At 43.8% G+C, this 19,872-nt stretch overlaps 1 protein-coding gene across 1 annotated transcript in view; it reads left to right on the top strand.

The window, feature by feature from the left end:
• Aplf (aprataxin and PNKP like factor) overlaps window positions 1–19,872 on the top strand; it is a 52,389-nt gene that overhangs the window by 23,735 nt on the left and 8,782 nt on the right. The window contains exons 6-9 of the mRNA XM_013352936.2: window positions 1,589–1,773; window positions 10,012–10,346; window positions 14,835–14,960; window positions 19,006–19,052. Of these exons, the coding sequence (XP_013208390.1) occupies window positions 1,589–1,773; window positions 10,012–10,346; window positions 14,835–14,960; window positions 19,006–19,052 (693 nt within the window). The remainder of the gene's footprint in view (window positions 1–1,588; window positions 1,774–10,011; window positions 10,347–14,834; window positions 14,961–19,005; window positions 19,053–19,872) is intronic.

The raw sequence follows: 19,872 nt of genomic DNA, 5'->3' as shown, positions 1-19,872 counted from the left end.
TCTCTGTCTCTGTCTCTGTCTCTCTCTCTCACACACACACACACACACACACACACACACACACACACACACACACACACACAAATGATTTTGAGATGCTGCAAACATTCCATTTGCAGTAATTTTCCAGTGTCTCTATTCTGTGCTTTGGAGACATTTGAAATAAATGATGCTTGCTTGACTGCAAGCACTGCAGCACAGCAGCTGGTCTAATAAGGAAGACACACTAGTCTGAGTGTGCTAGAGACTTATGTTTACAAAAGGAACAGGATCGTGAGATCCATTGTACTACTTAGAAGAACATGCACTTTAAATGGATGAACTTTATTTCTGGAACTTTCCATGATTGACTGTAATGAAACGGGGAAATGACTGAATGAAAGGTGACAACTCTGTATTACTCCTGCTTTGGTGCGATAGATAGTTCTGTTGATAATGTAGACAGTTGTTGAATGCTGCACACCTCAGGGATGAACCTGACTGGGATGGTGAGGAGAAATGAAGAAAATATAAACACATGGAAACACAGAAACACAGAAAATCCCAGATTGAGTAGACTGGGCTCTCAGATGGAAAAACTGCAGCACCCTGGAAACTCAGCATGCCTTTGTGTGTGTGTGTGTGTGTGTGTGTGTGTGTGTATGTATATATGCAGTTGAGCATATATATGTAGTATATATATAGTTTAACAGGACAAGGAGACAGGGTCATTGTATACAGTTGAACAGGAGGCTGGTTTATAATATATAGGTAAACAACTATATTGAACTTTGGATAATATATGGGATACAGTGCCCATTGTTATGAGATTTCTTTACAGTCTACAGAGGGTGTTCTCTTTCTGGGGTTTTGGAGTTTTTTACATATATCTTAATAATTTAGGCTGGATTTCTAACTTGCTGGTAGGCTTTCAGGACATAAAATTCATTGGGCTACTCTGTCAGCTTTTCTCAGAGAAAATTATTGCTAGAATTTAAGAAATTGTAACAGATGTGTCGGGGTCTCCCTTATTTCGTTTACTTCTAGTGACTCCATGAGTTCTTACAGTTGCCACTTTGCGGATGCAAATGAAAGACGGAGTTGGAGTGAACCGTTAAAGTGCCCAGTGCCTCTGAGCCTGCTGCTCTCTGGGGTTGGAGTTCTTGGCCACTGTGCCACCTAATGCTGTCTGAGATGTGTAACTAAGTATTTCCCAGTGGACTTTACTGCAATGAAGTCTGGATTTTGCTGGTGGCCATCTCTATTATACTGGGCCGTAACCCCTCAAGATAGGATCTCTCTCACCAGATCTGGAGCTTGGTGGGCCACTGGCCAGCATCAATCCCAACTGATCTTTATCTTTGTTGCCCCCCCAAGTGTTGGGGTTACAGGCCCACAGAACTTTACCCCCACCCTTTTTTCTTTTTCTCGTGTTGGTGCTGGATATCCAAACTCAGATCCTTTAGTTTGCACAGCAATTATCTCACCCACTGAGCCACAGCCTGAGTCATTGCTATTGCATCCTCTTTAGTCATATGGAGTATTGACCTGTGAAGATACAGGAAGTCATTTTCTTCTTGTTCTTTGTGTGTGTCTGTGTGTGTGTTAGATAAGGATGCTGCCGCCCAGAGGAGTGGAAAAGGAGCCTGCAAAGATAAAGCCCCAGTAAACATAACGTGCCATGGGAGAAAGCGATTAATTCCGCCAGGAAATTCAGAAAGTGTGTCAGCAGAACAGGATCCCGGGAAAAAATGTAAAAGTTCTGATCAAGAAGGACCAGTTGTTTCATCTGAGGTGATTAAAACGTGTATTGTTTATTTTCTTTGTCTGATATTTGAGACAGTAATTAGTTCCTTTCAGCCATTTGGATAAGATCAAGTGATGGGAATGAATTATGTGCTGATTTACCAAACTAAGCTGCCCCCTTCTTTGAGCTTATATAGATTAAAAACTAGCTCTATCTATCTATCTATCTATCTATCTATCTATCTATCTATCTATCTATCTATCTATCTATCTATCTATCTATCTATATTTTAAAGAGGACATCAGATTCCCCTGGAACTGGAGTTACAGACCCTCGTGAGCTGCCATGTGGGTGCTGGGAGTTGAACCTGGGTCTTCTGGAAGAACAAGTAGTCAGTGTTCTTAAGTGCTGAGCCATCTCTCCTACCCCCTTTTTTGCTTTATTAAAATTGTTAATACAGAGGGAGAATTTGCATTGTAGAATATATCTCAGAGTAGAATGGGTGGAGACCGCTTGGCTCTGGTCTTAGTTTGGCCTTTGTTCTGAGTGCCTGGTTGCTGTCGTGTGTGGACCTCATGTAACCACTGTGAACGAGGCGGACAGAAGAGCGAATGGTGGATCGGGTGTCACAGTGGTCACTCTGCTGTGGCTCTTCAGAGATTGCGGACCTTTGGTTCCTCTTCCCGTTTGTACCAATCCTCTAGAATGGTTTGGCTGAACTGACATTCCTTGACGGTGGATATTTAAAAAGAAATGAGGCCTGTTTATTACATGAAGTTTTCATTTTTTTTAACTTGGAAGTTGTAGCATATTAACATGAGCCAGACTTTTTAAAAAAGAAGTCAATAATTTTATTTATTCTTTGGGAATTTTGTATCCCTCAACCCCTCCCATAATCACACTCTCCATTCTTCTTCTCCTACCTACACAGCTGAGTTTTCTCTCCCCAGTCCCGTCAGTCCGCTTTGTGTAGTCTCAGGAGTGAAGGCTGCCTGGATGTGTGACTGATTTACCAAGGGTCACATCCTTGACAAAAACGGCTCCCTTTTCCAGCAGTTATCAGATGCTGTGAGTGCCTCAGTTAGCGGGAAATCATGCTCACCTGTTCCCTCTAGCTGGATTCTGTGGAGCCTGAGCTTGCCTGGGGTTTGTGCAGAGTGAGGCATCTTAACAGGAATCAATAGCAGTGGCCCCAGGCCTTTTTCCTTTTCAGTGGTAGCTGAAGGTGACAGTTTTCATGGCCCTGCAGGCCGCTGACTGAGCTCTTCTGTGGGCCTCTTAGTCTCAGGAAGCCAGGCAGGTCCTGCCCTGGTGGAGGGTACACTGAGTCAGGGAATGTCACCAGCTTCCCAGAGGTCAGACTCATACAGCACCTTCCCTAGGGAAAGAGTAGACTCTCCCTAGCCGCTCTCCAGCCAGAGAAGTGGATCTGTTCTCTAAGACTCAATGTCTTTGTTTACTAACGGAGTCAAGTGTAAGAAATCAAAACAAGATGAATTCTGGCTCATATATATTTGCTGTTAAATCTTCTAAAATGCAGCTTGTCTTATATAAACTTTTAGTATTCATATATTTTGAACAGTGAGCATACCAATTCACTTTGCCTATTTTACAAGAAATATTTAGTTTCAAAGAGATGTTTTAATATGTTTCATACTGACTAACTTTGATAATTATAAGAAAACTTTAAGAAATATCTTGTTAGCTAATAAGTAAGAGAGAAGGAGTAAGCAGATCCCAGTTAGTTAAGGCGTTTGTGAGGTTTTGATGACATCAAGGGAGCATAATAGATACAGGAGGGACTGTAAGCTCTACAGTTGTTCTTCCCGTGAGGGTCCTGAGGGAGCTTTACTTTCTTTGTTTAGTAGAGAAGAGGCCCAAACTGTCATAACCTCTGTGCTGGGCTCTAGTAAAGTTGAGCCAGAGGACAAGGCTGAAGACCCAAGCCAGACTTGGCCAAGCTCACCCTCTATGTGTGCCCAGTTTCTGTCTTAGTTCTTAGCGCTGGGGAGCATCCAATCTTGATGGGCTAGCACAGCAAAGAACAGGGAGACAAATTCATCGTGAGAAAACAAAAGGTTGGCTGGCCCGTCTAGTCTAATATGCAGATTACAAGATCACAGTCCAGAACTGTAAACATTTCCCCAAGAAAGGCTGGAAAATGAAGTGGAGAGAATGGGCAGAAATCCTTTCTGACCCCTTTCCTGAGATCTGACTCAGGTAGTCCATGGCCTGTGTATAATTAGTGCCTTAAGTGTACTCCTGCCATTTGAACAAGCCCTCAAGGACAGCTGTTGATGCACCAGCCTTCCTTCTGCACCTGGAGGAAACTGAAGCCCAACATCACGCTGCTCAGGAGCTCTGGTGGCCAAAGTGGATGCTTTTGTGTGCAGTGGGTTTTCCTGCTGTGTGCGTTAGGCTGTGAGCGAGTGTTGTGGCTAGTACTTCTCTCTTCACGACACTAATTGTTTATAGTCCAGGACTTTGTCAGTCCTCATGGGTTTACTGCATCCTTACAGGCTGCACATCTGTCCAGTTTATGGCCACAGTGAGGGATCTTGAGTCAATGAAAAGGACACTGCTATGGTTTGAACCTTATGTCTCCTATAAAATTCTATGTTGATACCTAAATCTAAAAATCATACTCTCCCTGTGCAGTTGCATTAGCAGGTGCTTGATCAGTAGGCTCCACGCTCGTGAGTGAACTCACATTGCTAGACAAGCCCACAAGAGCCGGTACACTCTCTCTGCCCTTTTGTCACAAGAGGACACAGTGCACATCCTGCTGTGCCTCCGTCAGAACACATTTGTCCTCCCTTCTCTTCTGCCCTATGAGGACAGAGTAGGAATTCCCATATCAGATGTCGCAGCTTACTGTGCCTTCCGGTACTCCAAACTGAGAGAATACATTCTGTGGTTTATACATGGCCTGGGCTGTGATACTCTGTTCCAATAGCACAGACACTGAGACAACAGTGTTTCTTTTATGTAATCTAATTAAAACTGTCACAAAAGGAAGCACAATAAAAACAACTTCTGCAAAATACTATCACAAAATTATTAGTTATCTCTTGCTGTAATCAAAGCAAGCCCTACACTTAATCACTTAGCACAATAACTTCTTATTTCACACAATTCTGAGTTGGCTGGGCTTGGTGAGACACCTCTTTTATGACACATTTTTGGTATTAGCCAAGGTGGGTTCATTCCAAGTGACCTTGCTGCCCTGAATGGTGCCTCTACAAGGACTGACGGACTATGTGGAAGCTGGCTGGGCCTTCCTCCCTCCGGTTACCGTAGGTAGTTGAGATTGAATACCTTTATCCGACAGCTGAATTCCAAGAGGGTAAAATTAAAAGCTGCCTGGTCTTTTAAGGCCCAGGGCTAGAATTGGTCATTTTTACTGTATTTTTTGGTCATAGAAAGTTACAAGGTCCCAGGTAGATGACAGGCTAAGTATGAAAGCAAGGGAGAGCAAATACATATTGAGAATCCCTAATCCCAAAGTAAATAAAATTGAAACTTTTTCCATACTGACAGGATTCTCAACTCACTTGGGACTTTGGATACTTTCAGATATTGATGCTCAACTGTAAATCTTTACAAATATTCCAAACTTCAAAAACTCAGAAATCTTAAGCATTTCTGGTCTTAAACATTTTGAATAAGGGACAGTCAGACAAATGTTGTCCTCAGAAGTTTGGATACAAGGAAGGGCATTCATTGAAAATTGAAGCCAGCAGTAGAGACCTTCACAGGAAGAGGAACTAAAAATGCATTGGCCACTGAGGTCCTTTTAGCTTTCTAGAGAGAGATTGGAAGAGACAGGGTAAAATGACGATTGTATTGACAAGATTAGGAAATGCAGAGACTTTGAGCCCCTTAAGGACTGAGAGACATTGCACTGGGAAAGTACCTAGGACGCAGAACTTCAGTGCTCAGTGTCTGGACACTGGAGCAGGGGAAAGGAGGAGGCATGAAAGACAGGTTCCTGTTTCCAGCTGGGATAGATAGATAATGTGTAGGGAGAAAGTACGGCAGAGAGCTCACAGGTAGATCTCAGTTAGGTTTTCAGTTCCAGGGAATGGACCTTAGGAAGCAGTAGTTCGCTAGTGCTTGAACTCTCAGTCTGAGGCTTGGGTATGAGGCTGGGGTTTTTCCATTATTCCCCCAGAAATGTTAATGGGATTGATACAGGACTTTCAGGCACCTTATCAGCACAGACGTTCCTGCCAAGAGCATCTTGGAAACAGCAGCTCAACCCTGCTGGATTTATGTTAGAGGGCAGTTCTTTATCTTACCTCTTACAATACATTAAAGCTTCAGATGACAGAGGGCAGGGAAGTGCTTACTAGACAAGTTGCCGAGCTATTTTAGTAATAGTCTTAAGAGTGCATTCTGTCTTCCTCAAAGGACCACTAGCCCCAGGATCTCCAGTCTCAAGCACATAGTCTTTTACTTTGTAGGTGATCTTTCTACTGTTACCATGACTCTCCAGCCTCCCATGCCTAACCCTTTACGTGTCCATCAAATCTTAGTGAACAGCAGGGGTGCGAGGTGAAACTGAAGTTCTCATTCTCCTACTTGCCATAGGCACACCTTCCATTTTTCCTGTTCCCTTACCCCCACCCCCACCCCAGGTACTGTCTTGCTTAAGCCCATGAGCTTTGAAATTGGCACATTTCAAATTTATGTATCAGCAAACTTAAAAATTACTGCATGTAATGGATTTGGGATCATTTATAAATAATTGAAACCAAGAATGTTAAATTCTTGAATGCCAAGGCTGCTATATATTAATATTGCATGAGCTCCATAAAGAGCATTATGATTTCCAACTTTCATGTCTCATTTGATTTTTTGGGGGACGGGGTATCTCAGATCTCCCTACATAACCCTGGCTCTCCTATAACTTACAACGTAGATCAGGCTGGCCTCGAATTCAAAGAGATCTGCCTGCCTCTACTTCCCAAGTGCTAGGATTAAAGGTATATGCCACCATGCCCAGCTATCTGTCTTATTTGGAATCCCCTCATTGACAATATTGACACCTGGGATTTTGATGTTCCTTTCTCTCTAAATCAGAACGTGTGCATGTTCCTGGTGAGGAACTAAAGTTTACTTTTCAGTAAAACACATTCTTCTTTGTTTCTTAGAACTACAGAAAGTTGAACTATGATATTATACATTTCTCTTTAGTTTTTCATTTTTAAATAGCAGAATAATACATGCTTATTACCAAAATAGGATGTCCAGAAGCATATATATTAAAGATGAAGACTTCCATGTGCCTCATCCTTCAGTTCTATGGTTGTACTGACTTTTGTAGCCTTACACAATATTCATCGGGATTTACCCAGGAAATGCTCACACATGCATATATAGAGATGTTGTATTCGTTTCTGACATGGTTTCGCTCTGTAACTTAGCTTGGCTTATAACTTGGTCCCTCTGCCACAGCCTCCAAGGACTTGGATGACAGGTGTGTGTGACCGCCCTTGGCTAAGAGAATATTTTTAATTTAAATTTTTTGAGAGTTCAATACTTGAGTAAGTATTTCTATCCCTTCCCCTACTCCCACTTAAATTTATGACCCCTTCCTCTTTAATTTTCTCGTTAAACTCTTAGGCACACACACAACCTACTGAGTACACCCCGTGCTGCTTATGTGTTCCTGTGTTTAGGCTTCTCCTTTGGGACTGGATGACCATCAGAGGACTCATCCTGGAGAAAATGGAGTCTCCCTCTCTCAGTGGCAGTTGATTGTGGCAGCTCTTTATCTACGGGTGGGGTCTTGTTAGATTTCCTTCATCTGTATTGGCTTATCAAATGGTGTTTTCATTATGCAGGTCTCATTTAGACTACGTTGTTGAGGTTTGGTAGGTACACCCTCCCTGCCATGTCTAGAAGACATTGTCTTATAGCAGATGTTTTGTGTTTTGGGCCCCTCACTCTTAAAGGCTTTCTGCCCCCTCTTCCATGGCTTACCCTGAGCCTTCAGGTTAGGAGTGGGGTTTCGGCACCCACTGTCATTTGCTCTCTGCATTTTGACTGACTGTGGGTCTCTGGAATAATCATTATCTGCTTCAAAATCTTTGATAAGAGGTGGTGTGGTAGAATATGTAAAACTTTAAATGTCGTCATAGAAGAATGTTGTTCTTTAGTTGACACGTCCTAGAGGGCAAGGAGGAAGCCCAGTGGGTAAGAACTCTTACCATGAAAGCAGAGAACCTAAGTTCACATCTCCAGTACCCACACGAAAAGCCAAACACAGCCTCACTTGCCTGTGACCCCAGCATTGGAGGGAGGAGGCAGGCAGATCTGGAAAGTTCTCTGGCCAACCAGCCTAGTCTAGAAGATCCTGTTTTGAGCTCTAGTGTGAAGACTAGAGAGAACCACATCCACTATCTTGCTCTGATCTCTGTGTATGCCTATGTGGACATGCAAGCACCACCCCTACACTACATAAATAAAAATAAACCCCTCTAATAGCAGTCCTTAGTCATGCCACTTTCATCTCTACATATTTTATAGAAAGGATGTGTTCTAATTGATTTTATCACTTTCCAGTGTATCTCTTTGTTCTGAAATAAATTGGCTAATAAAATGAGTGGGATTGTTTTCCCCAAGCTTTGCTGTGGCTGGATGCTGGAACAATACTATGAATATCCCATGTTTGAAGGAACCCTAGCAGTGAGAATACCCCTTTCCTGTGGGGCTTGTTGAAAGGCGTGAGAATCATCTGCTTTTTCACCCCCAGGCTTTGCACAAAGATACCCGAGAAGCCGGGAGCTTCTAAGGCCTAGGGAAGTGTGGTGTTTCTGAGGAGTCACGTCCTTCCTTTCTAAGGATGGAAAATGACGTGTAGAGCCTAGAAGTACCACAAGAACAATAATCTAACACAGTTTTGACTATTTGCTCAGCTGGCAGACTCCTCACCCACTGCTGAACAGGAATGAAGGAAATTGGGGAGAGCTGTCGAGTGGGCAGTAGGATCAGGACTTCTCAGCTCCTGTCCCTGAGTTCCAGTGTTGGCTGTGCCTGTTGGTCCTGTTGGAAGGGGATGGGATTGGGGGTGTGGTAGAGAGGCTTGGGATCAGAACGTATGGTATAGAGGGATGTAGCCTAAACGCCACCATCCAGGTGTAAGTTACGAGAGACAGCAAGTGAGTGCTTTCCCTAGACCGTCTGCTGGTGTGCAGGGCCATGGTAAGACCGCATTCCGTGGAGAACATAGTTAGCCAGAATGGATAGTATTTCCAAGTTACAGTGTCTTTTAAAAATATTGAGCCATTTAAATAATTAGTCTAAAAGAAGTCATGTGAAAATGTCAAGAAGTTTGAACTATTAGCTATCTATTAGTGCTAAAATGAGCTTCCACCAGATGGCAGCCAACAGACCCTCCTTCCTTAGAAATGGAGGTGAGAACATTCATGTGTGTCTGCTTGTGTTCCTCATATCTGTGACTTGGCTAACAAGGACACTTGAGTTCAGATGAGCAATGTTTCTACTCCCCAGGAAGAGGAGTACTTAAGTGATTGTTTCCTGAGATGAGGCTACTCGTCATGCTGGTGGCCAGTACAAGTTAAAAAGGCATTCCGGAAGTATTAGAATATCCCCTTGGTGCAGCGTTCCTGCGCCTTGGGTGCAGGGACCATGTGTTAGATCTCCGTGGGTGCAGCGTTCCTGCGCCAGGGGTACAGAGACCGTGTGGTAGCTTTCCCGTTTAAGGTTGGGCTCTCCACAGTCGCTTATTCTCGGCTTTCTGACCAGTTGTAGTTCTCTGTGAAAAGAAGCCACTTTGCTGAGAGGTGAGAGCGCAGTCTATGGGTGTAGAAGATCAGTGTCAGAGGGCGGCTGTCTGTTTCATCCCTTAACAAGACGGTGGTTGTCAGCTCTCTAGGGCTTACTTGATAAACTGACACTTAACAGACCGTCTCAAAGGAAAGTTGCTTGCTTTCTTCAATTGGTGATAGCAGACATCAACCAGCTTGACCATTCTGCCATGTGGAAAGTTCCATTATTTAGGGAGAAGTAAGTATCACATTTAAGAGCTTTTTGAGTTAGATTATGTGACAGGAAAGAGAGTGTCCTTATAGTTATAAATTGATACTGTAAGAACTACAAATTGTTAAAAAGTTTCTAAACTAACCCCAGAAAATGGTGCCTTCAGTAACTTTTTGTATCCTAGAACTTGTGTTTTTGTCATCTTAAACATTAATTTTCGTATATTTTTTTAAAGTTCTCTTTTTTTAACTGATGCCTTTTCTGGATTTCTTTTACAGGAAGTCCCAGAATCATTGTCTTCAGTCACATTAAGTGACACAGATATGGATACTGTGAAGACAAACGAACCGAACAGCGCGATTTTAGTAGAGGAGCTTGATGAGGTCTCCAGACACAAAGCCATCAGCAAAGCAGCAGCCAATGACGAGGGTGAGACAGTGAGCCATCCTGAGAGTCACACAAGCGTCCAGACGTCGCCAGGACTGCATCCTGAGTCCACCTCTGCTCCCGGCAGTCCTGGTGCTTCGCACACCATGGCTGCTGACTCTATAGGCTGCTCAGAAGAAAGCAAAGTCCGGAGGACGTCCTGCATGTATGGGGCTAACTGCTACAGGTACCGCGACCTCCAGGTCATTTCAGCCCAGTGCTTCAGTGCTGGTGTAAGAGTTTGGTAAACCCTTGCCTTAGGGTGGGGTGCTTCAGTGCTGGTGTAAGAGTTTGGTCAACCCTTGCCTTAGGGTGAGGTGCTTCAGTGTTGGTGTAAGAGATTGGTAAACCCTTGCCTTAGAGTGAGGTGCTTCAGTGCTGGTGTAAGAGATTAGTAAACCCTTGCCTTAGGGTGGCGTGCTAAAGTGCGGTTCTACCGGCTTGCAGTTTCCCACTGTGCATTCTGGGAAATCCTGCCAGGAGCTTTTAAGATATACAGCAGGGAATTAAATGTTTTATGTGTAGACATGCTGACTAATGCAAGGACCTGAATACCAGGGAATCCAGACTTAAAAACTGAATCGCACAGACTTAAATACTGCTTATTTAATGTCTTAATTTTAAAGAGATAATTTTAAAATAGTTATTGTACCCATCTACTCAGATAATTTTAGATTGTGTTTAGGCATTGTGTTATATGTCTATTTACATTTTTCCACAAAGTAGAAAATTTTCTGCTTTGAAAATTAGAAAAATGAAATTTTTATGAGTTCATATTTCATGCATTTAAATTATAATCTTAGTTTTAGACCATGGGTTTATAGCAGCACTTGCTAATCAGTCTGTTTCTGTTGTTAGCCATTCCTCTTGTCAGTCTGTGCCTGTGTAGTGCGTCCCCATGCTGGTGTGCACAAAGTGCACACACCGCACACTCTGTTCGCCTCACACTCGGGTTACTCCTCGTTAAAACACATTGCCATTTTAGCATTAGAGTAATGATATTTTAGCATTAGAGTGATGATCTTTTAGCATTAGAGTAATGATATTTTTCAGTTTCAGCAGCTCCGAGTTTTAAATTTAGACATGATGTTGTTGTCTGTGGGATGTCCTTAAGCCTAGAACACAGTGTAAAAATCTACAGCAAAATCTAAGCTATCTATTACTTTGAATTTTGAAAGACACTATTCTGTGCCTGCGTTAGCTGGCTAAGGCAGCTGTAACACAAACCTGCAGACGGGCTTGCTTTAGTAACAGATTTACCTTCTCTCAGTTCTGGACACTACAAGTGCTAGCCTTCAGAGTCTGCAGGCCTGGCTTCTCTTCTTGCTGCGAAGGTGGTTGTTTTCTTGGTGCTTTTTCTCTGTAGGCCGTTTTCCTGGTGGTGTCTCTTCCTCACCTAGGCAGATACCAATCAGTTTGTGTCAAAGCCCAGCATTATGGCCTCACTTAACCTTCCTTATCTCTCTCACAGGGATATTGGAGATTAGTACAATGTAGGAGATTTGAAGGGGACATAATTCAATGAATGGCAGTATTCAACACTGTCCTTTCATTTCATTAAAAGGAGTAATAATTCATTCACCTGTACTTTATAATGGTATGTTAGTTGTAATCACTCAGCTTTAGGCAGTAACTATTAATTTTGAAATAAAGAATGTCTGAAAAATGTTTAAATCAAAATATATTTGTAACAGAGGGGAGATGTTTATAAAGAAGAGGGAAGAATGGCACAGTGAGTTTGAGATAAACCCATGTAGCCACACAGATCCATAGCTATAAAATCATCAAAAGTCTGGCTCTTCTTCAGCCTCTTCAACCGCTCCACTCTCTCAAGTGGATAATATCCCAGGTCTCTGTATTTTCTAACTTTACGTTCCTCTTTGTTTTGTGTTTCAATTTTTAAAATATATGCAAAGTAATGGGTTTTATTATAATATTTTCACATATCTGTTAGTGTAATTTATTCTAATTTATCCTCTTCTGTTGTCTTCCATGCACTTTTTTTGTTTTTTGAGACAGGATCTCCCTGGATATAGAATAGCCCTGCTTGTCCTGGAACTTGCTATGTAGACCAGCCTGCCCTCAAACTCACAGAGATCCTCCTGCCTCTGTCTCCTGAGTGCTGGAATTAAAGGTGTGTGTGTGTGTGTGTGTGTGTGTGCCATCATATCCGGCTCTCTGTGTTCCTTTACCCCTTCCCCCAACTGGCTGATTCCCTTTCCTTCCCAAACAACCTGTGTCTCACTTTTCTCTCGCATTTATTAAGTTACTGTCTCTCTTTCCACTTCTCCTTTAAGATCTGTCTCCCGCTTTCTGCCCTTTGTCATTAAATGACCAAATGACCTCCTCCCTGCCCGACTCTAGGATGCACAGAGGAGAAAGTGCAGCATTTGTTCCCTGCCCCCACTCTAGGATCTATGTAGGAGAAAGCACAGCATTTGTTCCCTGCCCCCACTCTAGGATCTATGTAGGAGAAAGTGCAGCATTTGTTCCCTGCCTGACTCTAGGATGCACATAGGAGAAAGTGCAGCATTTGTTCCTCTGGGTCTGGCTCTCTCACTGAACATGGTTTGCAGCTCATCCGTTTTTCTGCAATATTATGATATTTAGAATGTAATTGTCATAAGCACACAGTAGAGTTCCCTAGAGACCACAGAGCATTGTTGTTACTACTGATCAGATACAGAACAAGGAAGAAAAGCCAGATGCACAAATTTTATATGGGAGCTAAGCAGTTATTTAAGGGTCAGTGGGACGTGTCAGTGGCTGTGCTGGATGGTTTATTTATTGTTATTGTTGTTATTATTATTATTATTTTGTCAGCTTGGCACAAGCTAGAATCATCTGAGAGTAGGGAACCCCAATTGGAAAAAAAGAAATACTTCCATGAGGTTGGACTGTAGGCAGGCCTGTGGAACATTTTCTTGATTGACTGAGGTGGGGAGGCCCAGCACATTGTGGGCAGTGTCAACCCTGAGTAGGTGGTCTTGAGTTATACAAGAAAGCAGGCTGAGCAAGCCTTGAGGAGTGAGCAAGCCAGCAAGAGTGTCCTCCATGGCCTCTAATCCAGGTTCTGCCTCCAGGTTTCTGTCCCAGCTTCCCTCAGCAATGGAGTGTAACCTGTGTTGTGGGTGGGAACAAACCCTGTTTCCCCAGGTTGCTTTTCATCATAGTGGTTGGCCATAGCAACAGAAAGCTAACCAAGACAGTGGGCACAGGCTCTTGCCACCAAGCCTATGACCTGAGTTGGATCCCTAAAACACACATAGTCAGAGGAAAGAATGAACTCCCACAAGTTGTCCTCTGAGCTCCACATGTGTGCCGTGGTTTACACACACACACACACACACACACACACACACACACACACACACACCACACACACACACACACACACACACACCACACACACACTCACACACACACCACACACACTCACACACACACGCTCACACACACGCTCACACACACCACACACACACATACACACACACTCACACACACCACACACCACACACACACACACACACACACACCACACACACACACAAATAAAAATATAAAGGTGAGTTTTTAAAAGCTGTTAAACGATGTTATTTGTAAAACGTGAAAAGGTATATTACTATTATTTTAAATAAACGTACTTTTCTGGTTTCTCACTTTACATTTGTACCAGGGAGAACACGCATGAAGAGATGGCTCTCTTACTCTAGAAATACATTTCTACCAGGGTGAACACACGTGAAGAGATGGCTCTCCTACTCTGGTAATACATCTAAGAGCAGAGGAGAAGCCTGAACTAAAGAGATCGGCTGCCTTTAGAAGACAGAACAGAATACTTCATGTAGTCAAATGAGATTAATGATTAGAAAGGAAACACAGGTCCCTCTGGAGTGTCGGTAATGCGTTTATCTTAGCAGAGGATACAGAAACCTTCAAAGGCCACAGATACTTGTATTTGTTGTATACCTATGTGAATGATGTAATGTTCATAAAATGCCGTTGTACACGACTTGTCATGTGACACTAGGAACTGATGTTTCCCTGGGAGTCCTGTGCTGACTAGCTGTCACCACTCTAGAGGCCATGGGACCTGGGAGAACGGAGCCAATAAATGAGGTGACCTAAAGTCTCGTGCAATAGCCAGCCTTATTCAGAGCCCAGACAGCTGTACTCTGGGGGTTAAGAAAGGTCCCTGAGTAAAGTTCCATGTGTTCAAGCTGTGCACAGATACAAGGAGAAGCCACACATGGAAACAGGTTCTCACAGAGGCACAGAAAGGATAGAGTAAACATCTAATTAAATGGCAGCAGCAATAGTGAGTAAATTGAAGGAGACTCGCTCCGGTCTGTTCCCCTGGGAGGAACGTGGAAACACATTCCAAGAACAATTCTGTGTTTGAAGAAACGGAAGTCACAAGACTCTTGTCTTGTTTTCTTGGGGTTTTCTCACAAGCACCCAGAATTCTCTTCACAGGACTCCATTCCTGGATCATTTTCCAACAACTCTGTCAAGTTGCTCACCCACATGGCATGGAGGTGTCTTCTGTGTTTACATCAGCGGCATAGGCTTTGGTTCCCTTCTGGAATAATCCGGCATCGCTTGGTTTCACTACAGCGACTACAGACCCATAACTTCTGTGATTTTTCTTCTGACTGTGTTTATCCCCTCACAGGAAGAACCCTCTCCATTTTCAACACTTCAGCCACCCTGGTGATAGTGACTATGGAGACGTCCAAGACACAGATGGAGGTGTAGCTGGTGACAGGCCTGAGTGTCCCTATGGGGCGTCTTGTTACAGGTAAGGAGACAGCCTGTGGCCGCCCTCCTCCCTCCTCCCTCAGCGCTTCTCAGCCAGGTGAGACCAAGTGACTGGAACGGCTCTCCGTCTTAAGCCTGCAGCATAATTTTCATTAAATTTATGTAGAACACAGATTTTCTTTCCGATAATTCTAAATTGTTATCAATTTTATAGGTACCCGAAGCTTTTCTGTATTTCTGTCTAAAATACACAGATTAATTTATAAGATACTCCAATACATACTCTATGAAGACTCTGAGATGTGATATATAAGTGGATTGGGGATGTTATCTCTGCTTCTGTCTGCTTCCTCAACTCCCACTAATCCACCCCTCTTGGCAATGCCCAGAACTCAGTGGCAGCTGAAGAACATGAGAGCCTCCCTCTGCACATCCACATTGCTGTTCCCCCTCCCCGTGTCAGGCAGAGCCTCCCCCCGCACGTCCACACTGTCACCCTCCCCCTGTATCAGGCAGAGCCTCCCTCCTGCACGTCCACACTGTCGCCCTGCCCCTGTGTCAGCTAGAGCAGACCTGTCCATACCACAGTCTGTCTTTATCGGAATGTCTCCCCAACCAGGCAGCAAGCATATTACATTGACAGAAAAGATTGTTGGTATTTTAAAACCTGGTTTAATGAGTGAATAGACTTGAATTTAACCAAACTACAGAAGAAAGTAATCCCGAACCCAGCGAGCTTTAGTGCAGACTGCTGACTGAATGCACGGCCCCTGGAGTTGCCGCCTGTGCCCATTGTTACTGAACACACCAGGGCTCGTTTGCATCTGCAGATGCTCCAGCTAGTTCCCTCTGTTGTCAGATCATGTGATGTGCTGTCCAGATTGTCTCAGTAACAAAAATTCTTCCGAATTTTTAAACCTCTTAACTCGTATGTTTGTCTTTTTTCTTTAATCCTGTCAGTTTTTTTCTGTCTTAAAAACTTAAGTCTTTTCTCACTGGAAAAGCCCTAAAAATGTCCATTTAAGTGAGAGCTGTCTGCCTCTCTACACTGGGGCTGTTTCTCACTTTTCCCCGCTGCTGTGCGTGGGTTATCTCCTGACTTCTTTCTCTGCAGGGTCGCTTTTGGTGTGTAGAAAAGCTGCTCTTATGTCTGCCACTTTGCTGAAACTGCCCTCTATGTCTTCAGCTGGAGGTGTAGGACTTCTTAAAGAGAGGACTGTGTCACTTACAAAGAGGGGTAGTTTGACTTCTTTTTCTCCCCTATGTGTGTCCCATTTATTTCTTTGCTTTACTGCTCCGAGATGTTACAAACGAAATGGACAAGAGAGTTGAGAGTGTGCAGCCTTTCTTGTTTCCTCAATCACCTTGATGTTATCCTTGGGTCACAGAGGACTCAATACTGAGCGGCCTTCATTTAACCAGACATAGGTCTTGGAGCCCATGCAGCATGCAGGTGCCAGGGAAACTGTCTCCCTGGTAGTTGCTCATGTCCCAGTGCTTAGAGGGGTAGGGTCATTGGAAAGTTTCTGTTTGAGTCTGTGGCTTTAGAAGTCGTGGATCCCTGTGCTGTCCTGTCTTCAGGAACCCACTAGAAAAATCAGTGCAGAACCCCTGGGTGTTGGCCTGCAGCATTGGTCAAGCTACCAGAAAAGGAGTTTGTCTTTTTTTTTTTTTTTTTTTTTTTTTTTTTTTCGAGACAGGCTTTCTCTGTGGTTTGGGAGCCTGTCCTAGAACTAGCTCTTATAGACCAGGCTGGTCTCGAACTCACAGAGATCCACCTGGCTCTGCCTCCCTAGTGCTGGGATTAAAGGCGTGTGCCACCACCGCCCGGCTAGGAGTTTGTCTTATAACTGCAGAGAGCCCTCTGAAGATAGCCAGGTTGGAGAGGAAACGGAAGCTGCTCCTCAGAGCCATCAGTAGAGAGGGCCAGGGAAGGGAGGATGGGGGAAGTGACCAGATGCAGGAGAGATCGCAGAGCCACAGTGCTGGTCACTGCACCCCATCTTATGACACTGCATCTTCGCCTTCCGTTTGAAAATGGCAGTCCTGTTCACCTCTTGGCCTGCCAGCCTGTGTCAGGCAGCCTGTAGCTTTTGGTTCACCTGCACCATTTGTTGTAAAGCCTAACAGTTACATACTTGGAATTTCTAAGCCGAACGCTGAAGGACACTCAAATGATAAACAACGAAGACCATATTTAACTTTCCAGTGATCTCGCTCGCTCAACTGTTATTAAGAGGAAAAAGAAAAAAAAAACCTTTAAGTTTCAAGTGACTTCAGAAAATAATAAAATAATAAGTGATCCGTGTAGAAAATAATACTTACCAGTCAGGGTTATAGTTCAGTGGTTAGAGTACTTGTCTGGCATGCTCAAGTCCCTGGGCTCGATCCCTAGTACTTCTAAAAAAGAAAAAAGGAAGGGAGGGAGGGAGGGAGGGAGGGACAGAGGGACAGAGGGGACAGAAGGGGGTGATAAGAGAGGAAAGAGGAGAGGAATATTTGTCCGTGGCTTATTCTTATTTTTGTGGGATTGAATTTTTTTAAATAAAACCCGACAGACCTCCTGAGCTGCCAGAATCTCTTTCCCTGATGAAGGAGGAAGCTCTTTGGTGTCAGTGCCTTATTTCCCTTGTTTCCTGGTCCCTGATGCTCGGCACTGATGTCCTAAGGAGAACTGAGTCTACAAGTTGGTCACGTGCACCAGCGTGCTCAGCGGGGAAGACCTGCTGAAGCTTTGCGTGTGTAGCTCCTGGAGCACAGGGCAGTGGTCTCATTCTTCTTTCATCAAGCTTGAACTTTCCATTCCAGCAGAAGGTCAGCTTTAGGGCAATTACCCCAACTACGGTCTTGGGGAGACTCGTTTCCAGCCCTCAAGCCTGTGCAGTTTCAACCCTAATTAGCTGTACAGTCACGCACTTACACTGTGTAATGTTCGCCTGCAGGAACAGTTGTGGAAAGGAGCATTAGCATCAAGGAAATGGCACAGACACCTGGCACAGGGCTGGCCTGCAGAAGTCTGCCTGATGCTGGAACTGATCCCGGCAGTGCCTCTCCTCCCACCAAGCTCAGCCTCACCTGGTGTGGGCTCTGTTGTCAGTCTTCTTCAGCAGGGAAACTGAGGCTTAGTTGGTCAGAGGGTGTGTGGGCCAGGATTCTGAGCGGGTGTTCCTCGTGGTAATCCCTACCCTCCTTTCAATAGTGACATTCCTGTCTACAGAGTTTTTACTTTTCTTAAAAGTCTGTAGAGGATGTCTTATGGTGGGAGTTTAAATTGCTCTTGCGTGGGCAGGGTACTGTGTTTTTTTTTTCTTTTCTTTCTTTTTTTTAATTTGTGTTGTTCAATATGCTAGTCAAGTTAGCTATAATTTAACTAAGTGATCTAAAATCAAATAGAACTCATTATAACTTACATGCAATGACATTGTAGTTTTCTAAATCTCATTACTTAATAATGACTTCCAATTGTGTGGAATAAGGAAAATGCTTGGAACAAACATAAAATATTAGGTAATGCTAAAAACCAGGAAACAACTGTTTATAAATCAGATGGTTCCATATAATTAGAAATTATTTATTTTATTTAGTAATTTCAGAGGCACAGAAGAGAAAAATCATAGTCCTTTAAAGATATAACTTTATTATGGAACATTTTTACAAAGTGTACAGGTTTTAGCTGATAGAAAAGAACATTTTTACACTGGTGCTGTATCTTAATAGGTAGAAGATTTATTTATCTGATTATTAGGGAGCTCTTAAATCTAGTTTATTACTTTGTCTGCCCTCTCTCTACACTGTCGTTTCTTGAGTCCAGAGGTGCTAACCTGGCATGGGTGCACACAGTAAATACTGTAACGAAAGGCAAATCCTGCTGGGCAGAGTAGCACACGCCTGATACGGAAGGAGAGGGAGGAAGCAGAGGAGAGGGAAGAAGGGAGGCGGGAGCAGGGGATGGCGACACATCCTTTCGTAAGATGCTCTTGGGCCCTAACTTTATCTGTAGGGTACTGGGCATGCTGCTTTATTCTCATAGCACTTCCTTGTCTCTGGAGAGCTCTGTCCTATCTTTGCCTCCTTTTCTGTTTCAGGAAGAACCCCCAGCACAAGATGGAATACAGACACAGTGCACTTCCGGGTGAGTAACTGTGCTTCAGCAAACTCCACAGAGACCTGTGCGTAATTCTGATTGTTGCTGCTTTGGATAATTTCTCTTAGGTTATTTATTTTTTTTTATGAGTTTTTAGTTGGTTTTTTAAAAATGAACTTTTAGAAGCTGAGTATGTTAACTCATACCTGGAATCCTAACACTTGGGAGGTTGAAGCAGGAGAATTGCCTCAAGTCTGAGGCCAGCCTGGGCAGCACAGCAATTCCCAATTCCAAATAAATGAAAGAATTACAAGCGTATATATAGCAAATGCCTTTCCCTATCATAGCCCAGCAGTATATGGCTTCCCGCGTCTGCCAGGCGTCTTTTGTTTTTAAGCATGTGAGGACAGAAGGGCGCAGTGGGCTGAGAAGGGATGAAAGCGTATTGACTGCAGCGGGAAAGCGTGAGTGGGGGCTGGCTGTGGACAGTGCCTACTGTGTTGGCTCCTTATTACTGTAAGTAGTGTTTGCCGTTTCCTGTCACCATTCTGTCTTAGAGGGCTCTTCCTTATTAAGCTGGGACAGAATCAGTGCTGACATCTGAGGAAAGAATGAATAACTTTTGACTCACAATTCTTAGAAAGGATGAATTTCCCTCCTTCACCTAGCCTAGACTACATTCTCCCCTTTGGACCAATCACTGTAGCTTGTGATTATTCTGAACCAGAGAACAAATCTTTTCCAGTACCACCGGGACTGTGGGCATCCCTATAGTGTAAACCATCCAGTACCACCGGGACTGTGGGTATCCCATTAGTGTAAGCCATCCAGTACCACCGGGACTGTGGGCATCCCATTAGTGTAAACC

Source organism: Microtus ochrogaster, unplaced genomic scaffold (assembly GCF_000317375.1).
Source record: "Microtus ochrogaster isolate Prairie Vole_2 unplaced genomic scaffold, MicOch1.0 UNK1, whole genome shotgun sequence".
NCBI classification, from domain to species: domain Eukaryota; kingdom Metazoa; phylum Chordata; class Mammalia; order Rodentia; family Cricetidae; genus Microtus; species Microtus ochrogaster.
The sequence above is the reverse complement of the archived record's forward strand: the minus strand, read 5'-3'. Positions and strand labels throughout refer to the sequence as shown.